At 36.3% G+C, this 21,039-nt stretch overlaps 1 protein-coding gene across 1 annotated transcript in view; it reads left to right on the forward strand.

Moving 5' to 3' along the window:
* Positions 1-20,130, forward strand: part of mmp2.S (matrix metallopeptidase 2 S homeolog) — a 75,775-nt gene extending 55,645 nt beyond the window's left edge. The window contains 3 exon segments of the mRNA NM_001087228.2: positions 798-957; positions 2,090-2,199; positions 19,298-20,130. Of these exon segments, the coding sequence (NP_001080697.1) occupies positions 798-957; positions 2,090-2,199; positions 19,298-19,401 (374 nt within the window). The 3' untranslated portion in view covers positions 19,402-20,130.
* Positions 20,131-21,039: the final 909 nt, after the last annotated feature.

Here is a 21,039-nt window from a genome sequence, read left to right on the forward strand (position 1 = left end):
GCAGTGCTTTACTGCAGTTATAGCAAACAGGGAATAAATGGTGGATAACAAACAAGGATTACAGAGTACAATAGGGTTAGAAGGACCTAGAGATTAGAGTTTACAAACTAAAAGGTTAGGGTACAATTGAGACATTAGGATTATATAAACACTGTCATTTTTGATTCATCAATGATTAATTAATCTCACAGTATTCAAATAGATACTGTTAACAGGGCCGGATTTACATAGAGGGCACCCCTATTCCCACTGCCGTTCGTCGCCCCTGTCCCCCCCCCTTTATTCGTGCATATTTTCATCATCAATGGGGAAATTTAAAAAATGATTGTATCTCCAGTGCATCCCCAGTGTTTTTGAACCAATGTGGGTGTGGTTGGGCAGCATACCGCCCCCTAAAATCCTGCTGCCCTAGGCCTAGATGGCCTTTCCACAAATCCGGACCAGACTTTTTTACTGCTTAATGGAGTGATTTTTTTTATTCACCATTGTTTCACAAATTTAGTTTAACAGTAAACAATGTAGCAATATGAGAAGTAAATGATTACATCTATATTATTAACTACTCTAATTAATTATCATTGCTACTTGTTTTATACCAACAAGGATATAATATGTTATAAATTCAGTATCATTTATGTACAAACATAAATGGAATGTCTGGTATGTTTTCAGTGATACTGAAAATCTATAAGAACGTGTCAGTACTGTATTTCTAAAGAGTTAAAGCTGTTATTTTTCCTTGTGTGTTATTTGCTTTTTGTTTTAAATTACATATTAACTGTTTTTCTTGTCTCCAGGTAATGAATATTGGGTCTACTCATCAAGTACTTTGGAAAGAGGTTACCCAAAAAAGTTGACCAGTTTAGGACTACCTCCTGATGTTGATCGTGTTGATGCTGCGTTCAACTGGAGCAAAAACAAAAAGACATACTTCTTTGCTGGAGACAAGTTCTGGAGGTAAAATATAGTTTTCACAAATATAATAATTTCAATAGAAAAATAGAAAAAGAAAAGTACACTAGCCTCTGGTATTATGACACTAAAGTGTATTTAAAAAACAAACAGACTAATCACTAACCTGATTTAGCCTTTAAGTTAGTTCTCAAACAACCCTAATTTGCATTTCCCCAGACTGATATATTGATTGGATCTATTTATTGTTTATTATTGTTATTGTTTATTATCAGCATGCTGCAACTCCTACATCTGAAACATTGAGGTTGTGTTCTCTGGAGAAAAGACAATTGTTAGGAGACATGATTACTCTTTATAATCACATTATAGACTATCCACATTGTAATCACATTATAAATAGTGGAGTGTCTATTTTTGTTATAGAAAAGGCCAAAGAAATAAAGGTCACGCCTTAAAACTTTAAGAAGAAAACAATTTTTTGAAGCAAAGAAAATGTTTTTTTTTCACACTGAGGGCAGTGAGGTTGTGGAATGGCCTGTTGGTTGATATTTTAGTAGCAGATTCCATTAATGTCTTTTAGTATTACGTATGATTTCTTGGACTAATATCATAATATCACAATAATAGCATAATATCATTGGCTACATAAATGTCAAGATCTGCAGTTAGTTATATGTATGTGTTTCCTGTTGTTGTGTTTTACTTCTGCTCTGTTACCAGTTATTAGCAAGTCCTAACCCTAGTAATGCTGGTACAGATTAAATTACCTGACCGCACTTCTGAACAAATCTTAAATAAATAGCTAATAATCCAACACATTCAGGCAAACATCTTGCTATGTATCTATATGTTTATTTAATTTTTGTCTGGATAAGGCGCTGTTTGTAGCAGAGCTGGACATGGAAACCACATTGCATTGCACAAGGGTTGCAATATACTGTAAACCCTTGTGCAGATGTAGTAGCACCCTGAAAATGTGCACTCTGTCCACTCAAGTCTTTGAAGAAACAGTATGAACCACCTAGAAAATAGCTCATTGGAGACATGTTATTAAAGTGAGAGGTAGTAGACTATTTATACCATATATGTAAGTGAAATATACATTCATTACACATTTTCCATATATAATATTTTGTTCAGAATGTAAATTCTTATTTTAAATATTTTCTTTTAGATATAATGAAGTAAAAAAGAAAATGGACACTGGTTTCCCAAAACTAATTGCAGATGCATGGAATGGTGTACCAGATAATTTAGATGCTGTTCTAGATCAAACCGGAAGTGGTAAGCATATTTCTTTATAAAACTGTACAGAGTTTGCCTTTTTAAATACTAATATATTTTGTGTGATATGTGCTATTGGTTTTTTTTTTAAACACAGTGCCCCCAATTTGCAATGCAATTTTAGCTGGTCAACAATGTTCCTCCTAATCCTTGCATTAGTAGCACAAAATCTAGTTAAGTGCCAGGTAAGTGCTAAAATATGTGTTCACACAAAAAATCCTCTATGATGTGCACAGAGAATTTTGAACACATTTTTGCACTTGTTTTGCCTTAGATGCTATTTTGTGCACATGAAAAATTTTTTTTACACAGTTTTAAAAAATATATATTTTTGCACATACAGCTAATAGAAATTAGAGTGAAAATAGCTGGTCACATTTTGGGTACTTTTTATATTTAAGCTTGTTTGAGAGTGCCTTCTTTACTTGTATTGATTATTGGTTTTATTTTTGTAAGTAATCTGTATACTGAATGTATACACTGTGAAATATGTTTGCTCTTTATAAAAACATATTATTAATACAGGTATGGGATTCCTTATATGAAAACCAGTTATTCAGAAAGCTATGAATGACAAGAAGACTACCTCCAACAAAGTTCATTTTAAGCAAATAATTCTAATTTTTAAAAATGACTTCCTTTCCTGAGTAATAACTAACTACTACCTTTTACTACTCCATGAATCCATATTGAAGGCAAAATATTTCTGAGTTTATTCATTGTTAGCAGATTCAAAATTAAGGAACCAAATTACAGAAATATCCCTTATCTGATAAACACCAGCATTCTGTATAATAGATCCTATACCTGTAATCATAATATTCAGAATTAATGAATTGAATGATAGTTTTGCATAGTAATAAGTAGGTATTTGTATGTGAAATATATATTCCACTATTTACTGCAGCCAATTTGTAATAAAGGGATGAACCTATAATTATTATTTGTATTAACTAACATTAGCAAATATTTAAAAAAATATAGTATCATTGATAAAAACCTTCTGTTAGTGAGAAATAACTAAAGGTGGCCATAAACAAGCCTATAAAAGCTGTGACAGACCGAGTCTGCAGCTTATTGGCCTGTGTGTGGGGCCCTTCGATGGGCTTTCCCAATCGATATCTGGCAGAGAGTCGGGCAGATGCAGATCGGGCAAGAGTAAAAATCCAGTTGAAATGCAGACCGTATCAGTTTTTTGATGTGGTCCCAAGATCAGACCGCCCATATTGCTTTCATTATGATATGATCGTTGGGCCCTAGGCCCCACAATTGGATGAGCCCGATATTACCCACCTTGAAGGTGGGCATATCGGGGAGAGATCCGCTCGTTTGGTGAAATCGTTGTGGCACTTGTTCAGGATTCTGAGGTGAAGCTCCTGACACAAAGGGGCAGATTTAATAAGGGCTCGAATGGTAAACTCGAACTCGAATTTTCATATTTTTTTCAGTGTCAAAACAAATTTGAATTTAAAGCACCAACTCGAATGTAAACTCGAATTTGAGATTTATCACACCTCAGCTATGGAAACCATTCTAATTTGAATGTTTGCCATCTAAAACCTGCAAAACGTATTTACAAGTCAATGTCATAGGTCCGTTAACCCATTTGAAGATGTAAATAGCCTTCCTGACATCTGAATTTTTTTCAGAGGAAAATTCGATTCGAGTTCCGTTTTTACTCAATTGGAATACAAAAATTTTTTAGGGCAGTTCCCTTTCAATCGAATTTTAGACGTTCTAATTTTTTCATAAATAACCTCCCATTCGAGTTGTTAGTACATTCAAATTTATTAAAGTAAAAAGAAAATTCACATCAATTCAAAATTCGACCTTTGATAAATAACCCCCAAAGTGACGGCTCTATTTTATACCAGCGTTCTTGCAATACTTGCAATAGAGTGTGGAAACTGTTGTCATGAACAAAAACATCTAAATGGGCATTATATCAACTTTGTACCAGGCCTTATTTGTTACTCAATTAAGATATATAGAGAATTTATTGTCTATTAGTGATGAGCCAATCTGGGCTGTTTTGCAAAATGGCGAAAAATTTGCAAAACTCATTGAAAGCAATAGGCGGCATCATTTTTTTACGCGTGACAATTTATTACATAGAAAAAAGACATTGTACCTTGAATATTGGACAATATCCAAAATCGGGCTGCTTATACTTTTTTTGAAATCTAAGATTTGGTTCATATATCAAAGCAGATGTATATATTGTAAATCATTACATCATTGCTTTTTTGGCCTTACTTAGTACAGTTATAGGTGTTTTAATCAGAATGCACAGGACCCAAGGTTTTCTGTACAAGTGATCTTTCCATAAATTCCATCCCCATATTTCTACTAATGTCTCATTTAAAGATCATTTAAACCTTATAGGCATGTTTTTCCTTCAATAAGGATTCATTGACATTTTATTCAGCAGCTCTCCAGTTTATAGTTTCAGCAATTTGATTGCTAGGGTCCATACCACCCTAGCAACCATGCATTGATTTGAATAAGAGACTGTAAAATGAATGAGAAAGTTGAGTAAGAAAAGTAGCAATATCAATACATTTGTAGCCTCACAGAGCATTTGCTTTTTAGTGACCCCCATTTGAAATCTAGAAATAGTCATTCTTTATGTTTATCAAATCATACCTAACACACAGGCATACCCCCCTCTTTTCTATTTACCTTTTTACTTTGGAACATTTTTACTTTGCTGCCCAGTCATGTGATTCATGTCATGTCTCGGCAAGACCAGTTACATGACATTGTTCAACCAGTCCATTAATGCAAGCTCTTTATTTTCACCAGTCAAATGTTTAGCTTTAGTAAATAGTATGTAATCCTTTCACTGCCATACAATTCCCTTTACTGACACAATTTTTCAAAATGTCACACTCATTTGTTTCAGCAAGGCCTTTTGTAGGAAACATTTTATATCCCAAAATGGGCTTTAATATACACACTGTGGGGGTCATTTATAAAGTTTGCGCTGTGCATATTTTTTCACAAATGGTTGTATTGCACATGTTTTTTCCTGAGCACTAAAATATTGTACCCGTCTTTCCATCTTTTGCGAATTCGCATAGTGTAACAATATTTGCAAATGACTCGCAAATGAGATGGGTGTTTGCATGAGTGCAGGCACTGTTCAAAGTCATTGTGTGAAACTAGCGTTGATAGGATTAAATTGGCAATTTGTGAAAATTGTAACTCAAATGCAGAGTGTACATACATATTAGCATTTTTAAATTTTTGACATATTTTAAAAAGCTCCTTTGGACATTCACAGTGCAAAAAAAAAATGGCTGTTCGGTTCTCACACTTTTATCCAGATTTATAAATATAACCATGCGCAGGCAAATATATGCACTGTGCAAACCAATTTGCCCTGCACGGACATTATAAATGAGCCCCAGTGGTCATTTATAAAGTTTGCGCAGTGCATATTTATTCACAAATGGTTGTATTGCCCATGCTTTTTCCTGAACGGTATCATATTGTACTGCTGTGCCTGTCTTTTCCATTTTTTTGGCAAATTTGCAAATACATTTTCACAAATGAGAGAGGTGTTTGCGTGAGTGCGTCCACTATGCAAAGTTGTTGTGCATGAAAATAGCGTTGACAGTAAATTAACCAAAAGCTGTCGTAATTTAAGATAGAGTGTTCACATAAATATTCACAATTTTAAAAATCGCTTATAGTCATTCGCAGTGAGAAAAAAAATTGCAATTCTGTTTGAACACTTATTCAGCTTTATAAGATCATGCACAGGGCAACTATATTCACTGTGCATACCAATCTGTCCTGCATGAAGTTTATAAATGAGCCCCACTGAATTATTATATTTTTCTGTAGTAAAAAAATTGAATGCCAAATATGTATCAACTTTTCCTGTCCAGGAGACAACCCAAAAATATATTAGCATGATGGCATTTTACACTGAAACAAAGTTATAAACACATCCTTCAATTAACAAGGCAAATTTGAAAGACAAACTTTTCCTGAATAAGGTGTGGGTAAACATAAATGCACAGTACCCCAACCACAGTTGCAGTTTTTCAATCTAAACACCCCCATACATGTTTAATACTAGCACAAACTATATATTTTTTTTAAAAAAAATACATAGCTTTAGCTATTTAGTTTTTAGTCGTTTTTTCTAAAAATGGGCGTGCTGAGTATTCTTAAAACATTTTAAGACTCAAAGTTGCTTTTGCATTTCAATTGAGTGAGAAAATTCCCTGTAATTTTAGAACCGTAGAAGTAATAAAATCACCAGAGGTACTTCAAAATATTTATGTATATTAAGCGGGCTATTTATTAAGGTCCGAATTTTTCTGGTTGGACTTTTAAAGGGGAAAATACAATTTTTTCAGAGAAAAAAAAACTTGATTTTTTGAGATTTATTATAGTCAGATGGTATTAAAATTCAGGTGAAAAAAGGTAACCCAACTCAGACATGTCAAGAACATGTAAAAGTCAGTGGCAGATGTCCCGTTAATAATTGGAAGATTTTTTGAGTTGCACTGAGTTTCCAAAAAAATCATAGCTTTCGGACAATATTATGAAAAAAATCATAGGTTTCGCACCCAAATTGTAGGATTCAGATCTTTTTACTATTTTATTGTGACTTTTTCCGCACAAGAGAAATTCATGAAAATTTATTGATAAATGGTGGGGGGAAGTCAGTGCGGATTTGGTCGGAGTCGTTTTCATAAAATAGTGAGAACTTTTTGGATTTTTGATAAATAATCCCCCAAAAGTTATAAACTAATAAATTATAAATTGATCGGTTTCACTGATAGGTCAGGCCAACCTTCTAAACCTATAAAGTTTCTAATGCTGACAGACTACTGCTGCACAAATATGGCAACCTCCTAAAAGAGGAACATGGAGGTGCTAAACAGGACTTATAACTTTTAGGGGGTTATTTATCAAAATCCAAAAAGTTCTCACTATTTTATGAAAGCCATTTAAAATGTTGCCATAAAAGTATTTGCCTAATGATTTTACATTACTAATTGTTGAGCAAAATACTCCTTTGGTTCACTCCCCAATATACACAAGAGCGATGTAGGGGGTGAGTCCATGTGGGTATTTTTCTTCTTTATTTGGTATCTTACTGTCAGAGAAAAGGTTACATGGGATGATGCAGTAACATTATATTTTACAGTATTCCCAGACATTCACCTTTAAAGGGGTAAAATAAAATAAAAAATCTCAGTCTTAATGATCTGGTAGGGCTTAATTGCCAGGCAGCGTGGAGGTCAGAAAAAGGTTGATAGAAAAGAGCCTTAAAAAAACAATGAACAATTAATAACAATAAAATTGGACAGTCCACTTCTTTTTGGTTGCTAGAGTTAGTGGCACCAGCAAACAGATTGTACATTGTATTTGCAGACTGCAAAGAGGTATGACATGAACAGTAATAATTAAAAAAAAACTATACTCATTATGAAGACCAAGGTTGTTTAAAATAGGTAAATGTGTAACATAGAAACCAAATAAAGAAGAAAAATACCCACATGGACTCACCCCCTACATTGCTCTTGTGTATATTGGGGAGTGAACCAAAAGGTGAACCAAAAGAGTAGGGTACTCACCAATCCAGCGTAGAGCTCCAATGCTGCAAAACCAGTCAAAAAGAAAAAAATGCCGCAATCCTCTATTTGTTCATTAAAAAAATGAGTAGCTGCTGTGAATCAAATGCCTGACACCTATCGGGTATACAATCCTTAATCATAGGCTAAAGAGTATGTCCAGCTTGTAGCAAAAAAAAAAAAAAAACAACCAACAATTTAATTTTCATATATTGGTATGATTTGCAATTCATTCTGCTAATTCTGTAGACTAGCCATGAGGTACTTCTTAGGTAAAGCAGGAAACCTACAACTCAGTTCATCCCACATTGAGAATATGACACAGTGGCTTATTGTGTACTTACACGGCACATCAAAGAAGTCTTTTGAAATGAATACAGTACTGCATTTATACAGAAATATTTCTTGGAACTGAACCATATACCACACTCCTATGGTATTATTATGTGTCAGCTCCAATTACCGCCATTATAATTAACTGTAAAAAAAATTACCACAGTTAACGACAGGCAAATTCTTGAGGATGATTTAAAATCCCTACATCCTGAAGCTTTTAAATGTCGTTGATGGCATCATCACTTGCTACCACATGCCAAACAGTTAATGTATTATTTTATTTAACTAGAGATTCCAAGGCCATTCATTGACCATTTAGGACTGTAGATTACCAGTCCTCCTATTTACATTTAATTTATCCAGGAAAACAAGATATAGTTTTTTTTGTAATTCCATTTCTGTAACAAGATATATACATAGTAACATAGTAACATAGTACATAAGTAAGTTAGGTTGAAAAAAAGACACATGTCCATCAAGTTCCACATTTTACATCAATTGTAACCTGCCTAACTGCTAGTTGATCCAGAGGAAGGCAAAAAAACCCAGAGGGGGAAAAAATCCTTCCTGACTCCAAAATGGCAATCGGACAAGCCCCGGATCAACTTGCACTATGAGCTATCTTCCATAACTCTGTATTCCCTCACTTGTTAAAAAGCCATCCAACCCCTTCTTAAAGCCATCTAATGTATCAGGAAGAGAATTCCACATCTTCACAGCTCACTGTAAAAAAATCCTTCTGAATATTTAGGCGGAACCTCGCATCAGCTGGAAAGACCTACTGGTAAAAAAAGCATTAGAGAGATTATTATATGATCCCCTTATATATTTATACATAGTGATGAAAACAACCCCAATTTGGCCAGTCTTTCCTCATGACTAAGATTTTCCATATCTTTTACCAGCCTAGTTGCCTTTTACTGTACCCTCTCTAATTCAGTAATATCCTGTTTGAGAACTGGAGAGCAAAACTGTATGGCATATTCTAGATGGGGCCTTGCCAGTGCTCTATACAGTGGAAGAATGACCCCTTCCTAGTGTTATTTGCCTTTGATGTCGCTATCTACAAGGATTCCAAGGTCCGTTTCCATTATGGATTTGCCTAGTGCAGTCCCATTAAGGGTATAAGTGGCTTGAATATTTTTACATCCTAGGTGCATGATTTTACATTTATAAACATTGAATCTCATTGTCCACTTAGCTGCCAAGATTGCCAGTTTGTCAAGATCCTGTTGCAAGGATGCCGCATCCTGGATGGAATTAATTAGGCTGGATAATTTTGTGTCAACTGAAAATACTGATACATTATGTACAATACCCTCCCCTAACTCATTAATGAAGTTAAATAAAAGTGGACCCAATACTGAGCCCTGATAGACCCCACTAAGAACCTTACTCCAAGTAGAGAATGTACCATTACCAACCACCATCTGTACCTGATCCCATAGCCAGTTTCCTATCCATATGCAAATAATTTAATTAAGCCCAACAGACTTTAATTTAGAAAGCAGTCATTTATGGGGCGTGGTATCAAACGCTTTGGCAAAATCCAAATAGATCACATCCACTGCTTTCCCACTGTCCAGCATCTTACTTTACTCATCATAAAATGCAATCAAATGTGTCTGCTATTATCTATCCTTCATAAAGCCATGCTGATTGTTGCTCATAATGCCATTCACAAAATTTTGAATGTGATCCCTTAACAAGCCTTCAAATAATTTGTGCACCACAGATGTCAAACTGACTGGCTTATAATTGCCAGGCTGAGATAGTAGTGTTATTGGAATAACATCAGCTCTTCTACAGTCTCCAGGTACCATACAAGATGAAAGTGAATCTGAGAAAATCAGAAATAGGGGCCAGTCTTAAACTTAACTAAGCTCTCTTTGAACCTGAGGTGTATGCCATTTGGCCCTGGTGCCGTGTTTACATTCATTTTTTATCAAAGCTTTATGAATCATATCCTCAGTCAGCTACTGACTAGACGGAGCTGGGCCATCAGTGCAGCAATGAAGTGAGCCTGGGAAGTCTGACTCTTCTCTTGTAAACACTGAAGAAAAGAACTGATTTAGTACTTTTGCCTTTTCTGTATCTGTTACAACCATACTGGTACCATTTATTTAAAGGAGCAACTTAATATACTAAAAACTTTTTGGGGTTAGCCTTAGCCTCTGCCTCAATGCACTCCTCATTTCCTATTTTTGTCTTCTGGATTTCGGTTTTACAACATTTATTATAGTGTTTATATTTATTAAATGCAGTTTTTGCCCCCACAGACTTGTAGTCTAAATGCATTTCTCTTCTTTCCTATTAACTTTAGTAAAGTAACGATTTAATATCATTATAAATGACAAAAAACTTTTTGGGGTTAGCCTTAGCCTCTGCCTCAATGCACTCCTCATTTCCTATTTTTGTCTTCTGGATTTCGGTTTTACAACATTTATTATAGTGTTTATATTTATTAAATGCAGTTTTTGCCCCCACAGACTTGTAGTCTAAATGCATTTCTCTTCTTTCCTATTAACTTTAGTAAAGTAACGATTTAATATCATTATAAATGACAACCATTTATGTTCTGTGTTTTTAGCTGAAAACATAATGCCCAATCTATGCTCTGAAGGGCAGTCCTCATCGCATTCATAACATAACATTCAGGGTTTTTGTTGCCCCAGTGTATATTTTTCACCAGACATTAATTGAGATCACAGTATGGTCAATATTACCCAGGGGTTCAGTTACTTGCACATTTGCTATATGTTCTGGGTCATTAGAGATCAATAGATTCAGTAGATCATTTTCCTCAACAACTGGTTCTATAAAATTGTGATGCAACAAGTTTATAAACTTGCTCGAATTAACTGTCCTGGCAGTACTGTTGCTCCAGTCAGTATCTGGGTAATTAAAATAGACCATTATCATTACTTTCCCCAAACTATCAACCTTTTCTATTTGCACCAGAAGCTTAGCATCTCCTCACTTGCATTATGGGTCTATAGCATACTCCTACAATAAATTTGCTATACTCTTTACAATCAGTGAAGAACACCCACCCACTTCAGCCCCCTCATTTTCTAACATAACCTGCTCCTTTGCTATTGCATCTGTCCCTCCAAAGCAAAGGATAGCTGCTGATATCAACTGCTCAGTAATATGACTCATTCAGCCATGTTTCGTCCACATCAATCACATCATAGTTTACCTCCAGTGCCAGCACCTCCAGCTCTCCCATTTTACCAGTCAGACTGCTTGCATTTGCAAACATAATACTGGTACCATATTGCATATATTTTTATTGGAAAGGATAGATTAACTCTAATTAATTAATTTAATTACAATTAAAATAACCTTAAGCCCTTCAGACACTCAAGGAATATTGATAAACAATTTTAAAAGCAAAGAAGTCACCTTGTTTATGACTGTATAATTTCTCCTTGCCTGCTATGCCCACTTTCAAACTATTCTTAGTTAAGCCCTTGTTTTTTTTACAGTGTTAGAGTCCGCCAATTCACCCATTGTATTGCCAAATCAATTAGTTGTTTCTCCTTTATAATTATATTCAATTCAAATACCTAAGCACCATCAATTTAACACCTTACTGAATTCAAATTAATTTAATATCTTCAATGTATTTTCAAGTGAATTCAATTTTAATTTCTACGGGTTTTTTCCCCCACAGGTTGAACTCTCCTTTAAGGAGTAAATGTAGAAGCATGCTATGAAGGTGATTGTGCTTTTGGAGATAATTAATAGTCTCTCTATCTCAGTCTACATCCTCACCTCAGGTGCAGAAATTAGGCAATTAATATTGAGTTACTGAGAGAAAAGCCACTGAAGCAGTACTAGCTGCTACAAAATGTGTTTTATAACCACAACATATTTTGGGCTCAGGGCACTTGATAAAGTGATACATTTATGCTACTATGCAGAAAGGTAAAATACCTTTTATACTATGACCAGAGGTAAACAAGTTAGAAACCACTGTGTGGGGTTTACCTTGATGTGGTATGGTGGCTTATCAACTTTATGATCATAACTTTGTAACTAAAAACCCCTGTCTTTGTGAACACATGAACTTGCATATATACTGAATTACTTAGACAGGGGACCAGGGAATGTGCACTGATTAATTGGCCAGGTCAGTAACACTTCCATTATATTTTAATACATTTTTACTTAGCCTTAGGAGTGCTCCCACAATCCCCCTTTTTGTATTTCAAATGTAGCCGGAAGCTTTGGCTAAGCTAAGCTAAGCTTTATATGGTTTACAGCACCCCATACCTACCCTGTTTAACTAATGGTGGCCCTATGTTTTTAACTGTATCAAGTAACACTTTTGCACCTATTACACTTACTATACCTATTACTACACCTAATTTAGTTTGTCTTTTTACTCAAACCTATATTCTTACCTATACTCACACCTATACCCACACACATACATACACACTTTCCAAGTGTGCACCTATACATACAACTTTACTTTAATACATTTTTACTTATCCTTAGGAGTGCACCCACAACCCCCCTTTTTGTATGCAATAGAGGAGTCAGAGTTCCCAGGCTCACTTCATAGCTGCATTGTTATCTCAGCTCAATCTAGTCAGTGGCTGACTCAGGATATGATTCATAAAGCTTTAATAAAAATGAATGTAAACAAGACACCAGGGCCAGAATGCATGCACCTTCAGGTTCTAAGAGAGCTTAGTTCAGTTTTAGAGCAGCACCTATTTCTGATTTTCTCAGATTTGCTTTCATCTGGTATGGTACCTATGGATTGGAGAAAAGATGATGTCATTCCAATATTTAAAAAGGGATTACGATCTCAGCCTGGCAATTATAGGGCAGTAAATTTGACATCTGTGGTGCTCAAATTATTTGAAGGCTTGTTAAGAGATCACATTGAAAATTTTGTCCTAGAGAGAAATATGCACCACTTAGTATATGAGCAATACTCAACCTTTACAGAGAATTAGTGCAAGTCCTTATGCAGACTGTAGACCTGTTCTGTCCACAAATTCCATTCTTTCCAGAGTTGGGGACTTTATGATCCAGACAGAATTGTTTGCCACTTACATCACTGCTAAACACTAAGGGGCAGATTTATCAAGGGTCGAATTTTGAAGTGAAAAAACTTTGAAATTCAAGCATCGATTAGGTGTAGTACGATAGTCGAAGTCGAAGGTTTTTTCCTCTTAATTGAAATCATACGATCGTACGATGAAATCCTTAGAATCTTTCGATTCATAAAATTTAATCGTATGATCGTATGATTTTACAAAAAAACCTTCAACTTCTCAAAACGTAGCCAATGGCTCATATAGGTTATAGGAGGTTCCCCCATAGGCTAAACAGCAATTCGGCAGGTTTAAGATGGTAAAGTGTCGAAGTTTTTCAAAGAGACAGTACATTAATTTTCAAACGGTCGAATTTATGAAGTATTTTCAATTCTAATCAAATTTTGGCCTATTCAATGGTTGAAGAACCCAAAAATTCACTTCGACCCTTAGTAAATGGGCCACTTAATTCACATGCAAAACTTAGGAGCATGATTTATCAAAGGTCAAGGTGAATTTTTGAAGGAAAAAAATTCAAATTTCAACCTATTTTTGTGTACTTCAACTAGGGAATAGTCAAAATTTGATTTGAATTTGAAAAAAATTTGAAAATTAGAATATCGACTTCGACCATTCACCATCTAAAACCTACAAAATCGATGTTTTAGTCTATGGGGAACCTCCTATGGGGAGTCAATTGGTGGACTTTGAAAAATCTAAGTTTTTTTAGGAAAAACTTTGAATCAAATTCTATTAAATGCTCTATTCCTTTGATTCGAATTTGGCCGAATACGGACCTATTTGATCGAAAACGGACCTATTCGACCAAAAAAAAAAATTTGACTTAATTTTGCTTTTTGAATTCGAATTTCAATGTTTTTTCTATTCGAAATTCGACCCTTGATAAAAATGCCCCTTGGGGGCATATTTATTAAGGGTTGAATTAAAAATTCCAATTTTTGATTTTTAATGGTCAAAACTGTTAAATTCAAATTGTGATTAATCCAAACTATAAATTCGAATTCGACTATTCGAAAACATGGCAAGTTCATGTATAAGTCAATGGGAGAAGTCTAGGGACCAATTTTACTAGACTTCCTCCTCCTTTTTTTGGAGAAAACAAAAAAACCCTTGAAATCCTCATGTCACGACAGGCACCCAATACCAGAACAAGTGCCAAGTACCCTGGTCTCAGTTCGGCTTCACCAGTAGTGTGACCACCTTAGGGCTTTGGGAGGAGCCCTCAGCTTACTTGGGTGCCACCTGGACTTAACGAGAGGTACAAGGCGAGATATTCTGGCTGGCAAAGGGGCACGGCTGGTAGCAGAGTCTTTAGGTCACGGTACAAAGGATTAGACAGAAGGACGGTCAGACAGGCTGGGTCGAGGCAGGCGGATATCATAATCGTCAGGCAGGCAAGGGTCAAAACTGGATAGTCAATCAAGGGGTTAAGCTAGAAGAGTTGTCGTAGGCAGGTAAGGGTCAGGATACAGATTGGAGAGTAGTCAGGAACATGCTGGGACAAACTTGAAGAATCAGGATCAGAATCAGAATAACTGGAAATGGCACAAGGCACAGGAACCACAGAACACAGTTCTATCACGGGCAAAGGGCTGTACACTGAATGGCCCTTAAATAGTATTCAAAATTTGCGCCAAAACGTGCTGGCACAAACACGCCAGCACGCCTGCGCCTATAGAGGCACGCAGGTGTGCCGTGCGTGCCCTAGAACAACATGGCGCTGGCGCTTGAGGTCCATGCGGCCACACAAGTACTTTCATTACATTACCCCCCTTTCCAGGGGGGCCACTGGACCCCCAGGCTTACCACGAAATTTTAGATGGAATTTCTTCCTGAGTTAGCCTTGATGTCCTCTACTGAGACGCAGGAGTTCTCCTCAGGGCCATAGCCCTTCCACTTAATAAATTATTGTAGCTTACCTCGTACGAGGCGGGAATCGAGGAACTCTTGGATCTCAAACTCAGGCTGACCTTCAACCAACACTGGGGGAGGAACAGACAAAGAACGAATATCAGAGGCAGGTTTCAGGAGGGATACATGAAATGAATTGGAAATCTTAAAATTAACAGGTAATTGAAGGCGAACTGAAGATGGGTTAATGATTTCAGAAATGGGATATGGACCAATAAACCTGGGTCCCAGTTTGAGAGATGGCACCTTTAACTTGATATTTTTGGTATACAACCAGACCTGATCCCCCACTTTATACTAGGGTGCCTCTCTACGTGATCTGTCAGCAGCTTTTTTTTGAGCAGAAGTAGCTGCAGACAGAGATTCATGCACTTAAGACCAAACCTTAGAGAATTGTTCGACAGAAGAATTGGCAGAAGGTACAGGGGAACCAGACCCAGAAAAAGAAAAAGCTTTGGGATGCAACCAATTTACAATAAAGAAAGGGAACTCCCCAGAGGAAGAATGGGTAGCATTATTGTATGCAAATTCTGCCCAGGGTAACAGTTCCGCACACGTGGACTGTTGTCAGACACATAACACCTGAGGTACTGTTCCAGGGACTGGTTTACACTCTCAGTTTGACCGTTGGCTTGGGGATGATAAGCAGAGGAAAAGGATAACTCAATCCCAACCAAAGAACAGAAGGCACGCAAATCTTAGAAATAAAATTGAATCCCCCTGTCTGAAACAATATTTTCAGGAAAACCATGAAACTTAAAAATGTGGGTAACAAATAGGTCAGCCAAAGTCTTAGCAGAAGGGAGGTGTGGAAGGGGAACAAAGTGGCTCATCTTGCTAAACCTATCCACCATCACCCAGATCACCGTTTTCCCCTGAGAAGGGGGTAAATCAACAATGAAGTCCATTGACAGATGGGACCAAGGTTTTTCTGGAATGGGTAAGGGGATTAACAGACCCTGGGAAGAATTTCGAGAAGACTTTGATCTTTGGCAGACTGGGCAGGAATTAACGAAGGCCTTAGCATCCTGTTTGAATGATGGCCACCAAACATGATGGGATAACAGGGACACCATCTTTGAAATGCCTGGATGCCCTGCCATCTTAGTATCATGAATCTCCCTCAATACTTGCTCCCTTAACTCCTGTGGTACAAACCATCTCCCCGAAGGGGTATCCGTAGGAGCAGATGTTTGAAGAGGGAGCAATAGAGAAGAAAGGTCAGATTCAAGGGTGGCTATGATCATTTCTCTGGGAATAATGGGAGTACACTCACTAGAGTCAGAATAAATGGATTCAAAACTCCTAGAGGGTGCATCCTCCTTGTTTTTTTTAGTCCCAGGCCTGAAAGTCAAAGAAAAATTAAACCTTGTGAAAAATAGAGCCCACCTAGCCTGCCTCGGATTAAGGCGTTTAGCGGACTCTATGTATAGTAGATTCTTGTGGTCAGTATAGACCGTCACCAGATGTTTTGCACCCTCTAGGAGATGCCGCCATTCCTCAAAGGCCCATTTGACTGCCAACAATTCCCTGTTACCTATATCATAATTCACCTCTGCGGGTGAAAACTTCCTTGAGAAGAAAGCACAGGGATGTAACTTGTAGGTAGTCGGGTGCCTTTGAGAAAGGACTGTCCCAGCTCCCACCTCAGAGGCGTCAACCTCCACAATAAAAAGAAGCGCAGTGTCGGGGTGATGAAGGATTGGGGCAGAACTGAACTCCTTTTTGAGGAATTCAAATGCTTGAACAGCCGCAGGGGGCCACATGCTGGGATCAGCACCCTTCTTGGTTAAATTAGTGATGGGGGCCACAATGAGGGAAAAATTCTTAATAAACTGACGATAATAATTAGCGAAACCGAGGAACCTTTGGGTTGCACGTAACAAAAGGGGTTGGGTCCAATCCAGGACTGCTCTCACCTTGCCTGGATCCATTTCTAAACCCTTGCTGGAAATGTTAAATCCCAAAAGAGGTCCATGCGGCGGGCGAACCCGCCGCGCAGGTACTTTCATTACACCTCATTCTTGTAGGTATTCTATCAATTACAAGCAAAAGAAAGATTTTACTGTTTGATTCTTTAACTTGACCCAGCAGCTTTTGGATGGGGAACTTTTGTTTTTTAGAGTTTTTCTTGGTTTTCACAGTTAATAATTATTTAAAGTTGTAATTAATAGTAATTGTTTAAATGCACAATGTATAGTGCTAAAAAAATGTATTCAAGAAATCTAACAAAATACAAATGTTAATAAATTGGCCGCCAAGGCAGGGGGGATTTATATATATGCCCCAGAGGGCCTGTGCCTAGGACGGTTTTGGGGGTGGTCCTTGGAGTGCCTATTTTTTTGGTTTTGTTTTTTTTTAAAAAAAACCCTCCCCATCCTCCGCCATGGATTTCCATAGGAAATCCGGTGATGGAGCTGATGGGGTGAGGGGTAGGGGGTCCGAGGAAGATTGCAAAAGTGACATCACGTGCGTCTAGGGCTGCATCGGACCTAAATACAGCACTGCCCCAAGGAAGAGTTTATTCTTCAAATTAAAAATAATTTCTGTCAGAAAGAAAAAAAGATTTTTGTATTGGTACATTTACAAAACATTTGCTGCTGCAGAAATAATTCTATAAATTTAAGCAGTCAAATTCAGTTATCCTATGAATTAAAAATCACTGTGCCATATCTGCAAATTTCTTGCACTGGTGACTGGTGAACACATTTTAGGGTCTAACCTTAATGGACTTTTATCAACCTAACTTTACTTTGTAATTATGATAGAGATATAGAACATATACAGTAGAAAACACTCTCTATTTGCACATTTTTAGCTTGGGTTTATTATGCCTCAAGTCAGGTATGAAAAATACTTTAGCAGACTTTCCGCACTTGGGTTCACATTGAGCTAAGGCTCTATTTACCTTTATCCCTCTTTCTCTGGAACATTTATCTGGGCAGGGTACAACCAGGACACTGCTCTTCCACCTTGTCGGAGCCTCAGATATTTGTCTCTCAGTAAATTTCTACACATCTACCCTGCCTATCTACTCTTATCGGTTACCTCTCAGAGTTGGCGTTCTGATGTCATATCCCCTTCTGATTGGCCAGAGGAGTTGGCTCACTCTACATCCCAGGGCATTCCCCTTCCCAACATTGGCTGAATTAACAATCACCTATTGGCTGAACTTGAGTTTTTTTATGGTAAAATTCAAATTCAATTAGAGTTTTTTTTTTAAAAAAAAATTCGAATTTGATTTTCGAGATTTATCATACTCTGGTCCAAAAATCCCAAGAGTAATAATTATAGCACACATGAACACCGAGGTAATGCGAACTATAATCGGGCATTGAACACATGACCTCCACTCTCTTTTATTTAGAATTTGCTGCCAAACGTGACGCATGTGCATCCACGCGCCAGCGTCTGATCGCTGGTTTTTAGAACACTGGCACCATCATCCACTTTGTGGCCAAGGGCGCCACCATCTTGGACACGGCGCCAAAGCCGGAGCTTTAGTTACATTTTATGTACATATCAATTTATACAATTATTTGAATATCTATTAGAAGTTTATGGTGGAGCTTTTTCTGTTTACTTCTATCTCACTGACACTTGTACTAGTGGCCAGAGTTTTTTATTATATGCTGATATTTTTCTTTTAATTATATAATTATATAATAGTTATGGCTATTATTCTGTATTATTTTGTTATGGCTTTTTTATTTTGTAGTAGTAAGAAAATGGAATTGAACTTTTGTTTAGCAGTGTCAAAGTAAACAAGCCGCACTAAAGGAATTTACCATTAGATGGCTCAATACTGGCTGAAATAAATATAACAGAAGACTCTGGGCCATTAAAAGGAAAAAATATATATGCCCAATAAGTGGCACAACTATTGTTCTTTACTTTATTTTGTAAGGAATTTTCTTGCTTTTAAACAAACGATATATGTATACTATTGTTTTGTTTTAAAAACTCCAATAAAACGATTAAATAGAAAATAGTATCAGCCAAATCAATTTTAAAAATGTTGGTTTTCTTATTGTGAAGATTCTACTAATATTTTGCACAGGCCTTCATTTACCCCAAGGTCAATACTGACTATTTTATGTTATCCAATATATACAAGTGTATAGAATGGAATGGATTTATTATGCATTTATAATCTATATTTCTTTACTTTCACAGGCTACAGCTACTTTTTCAAAGACTGGTATTACTTTCAAGTTGAAGACAAAAGTGTGAAGATTGTAAAGGTTGGCAATGTCAAAAATGACTGGCTACGCTGCTGAAATATATTCATTTAATTACTCTGTATTGCTTAACATGAACTTTCATACGTGTATGGCATTTTTATAGCATAATAAACTATTATAAGGGACCAGTCTGGTACTGGTATTTGGGGAGCATACCAAGATATACTACAGTAACACTCAAACACTGCATTTTTAAGAATTTGTTCATTCCATTAGTTTTTTTCACTTGCTTGCTTAACTATAGCTTTTAACTTCATCTTAAAATGTTTTTATTATTGTAAGCAGTGTGACAATGAGTTAACTCCTGCTACTTTTTTATATTGACCTTAATAAATCAAATCAAATTTACTAACCCATTTGTACATAGGTACCGGCTGCCTATACTGTACACTTTAATAATGCTATGGATTTTTGAGAGAAAACACTGATAAGACCCCATTTCTGTAAGTGCTTTCAATTTTATTCACCAAACTGCAGTGAGAGACTACAGTGCAAAATTAATCAACTATTGTGTGCTGTTATTTTCACACAGCTGTATGTTATCCATATTTCAAAAGAAAATCTGTACATCATCAAAAGAACGTATATAATTATAACATAAAAGATAAACATTCAAAGTGTCTAATTTGTGCGCAAAAAGTAAAATAAATGGGCAATTGTAGTTATGCATTGACATTACTTTTTGGAATGCTTTTAAGGGTATTTAAAGTGTACCTGTCACCCAGACACAAAAAGCTGTATAATAAAAGTCCTTTTCAAATTAAACATGAAAAACAATTTCTATTTTTTATTAAAGCATTCATAGCTGTTTTAAGCTTATTTAAAATGAAAACTGTCAATCAAATCCTTAGGCATCCGTAGGCGGGTCAAATAATTACTTTCCATTCAGCACTTCCTAGGTGCCACTGCTCTCTACACATTACTCCGTTCTCTTCACCATTTAATTGTGTAAACAGTGCATGGGGATGGACATCAGGTCCCCCATTCTGGTGCACAAACAAGATTCTGAGATGATGCAAGGCTTGCCTTAATAACAGTGTCCACAAAATGGCTCCTGCCTGCTTGTTATAATTATGAATTCCTAGGCTGACGGAAACAAGATTCAAATAATTTATATAGTGTAATTAAAGTTCATTTTGCTTGACTAATGTGATAAAATAGTATTTGTCACCATTCATTTAAAGATCTTTCATTCACTTAAAGATGTTTTAAAATAATCTGGGAGAGTAGATAATTTTAATAAAAGTATTATTGTATAGGTAAACTGTTATTCCCTAACACCCATATAAAAAATAGGAATTTACACAACTGAAATGTATTCAATTCAGATATATTGTGTACAAACAAGGTGCAACTGGATGTCCCTGAGAGAGGATATATTGCTAAAGCATACTATTCTGTGGTGAAGGAACTGGATCTACAGCAACAAGCTTAATCCGTAAACCATGTAAAACTGTATTTTGGGTTCACCCATCTTGTCATTTAAGGAGTGTCCATGAATAGTGATAAGCAAAATTGTTTACCAGGTTTCACAATGAAAAAAATGCCCATAGACTCCAATGGGTTAGAAAAAAAGTTGCATGTGAAAAAAAAATGTTGCCCATTGACTTCAATGCATTTAACTAATATTTCGCTTTTTTACGTATTTTTGGTGGAGTGAAGCAGGTCAGATTC

Source organism: Xenopus laevis, chromosome 4S (genome assembly GCF_017654675.1).
Source record: "Xenopus laevis strain J_2021 chromosome 4S, Xenopus_laevis_v10.1, whole genome shotgun sequence".
NCBI lineage: Eukaryota > Metazoa > Chordata > Amphibia > Anura > Pipidae > Xenopus > Xenopus laevis.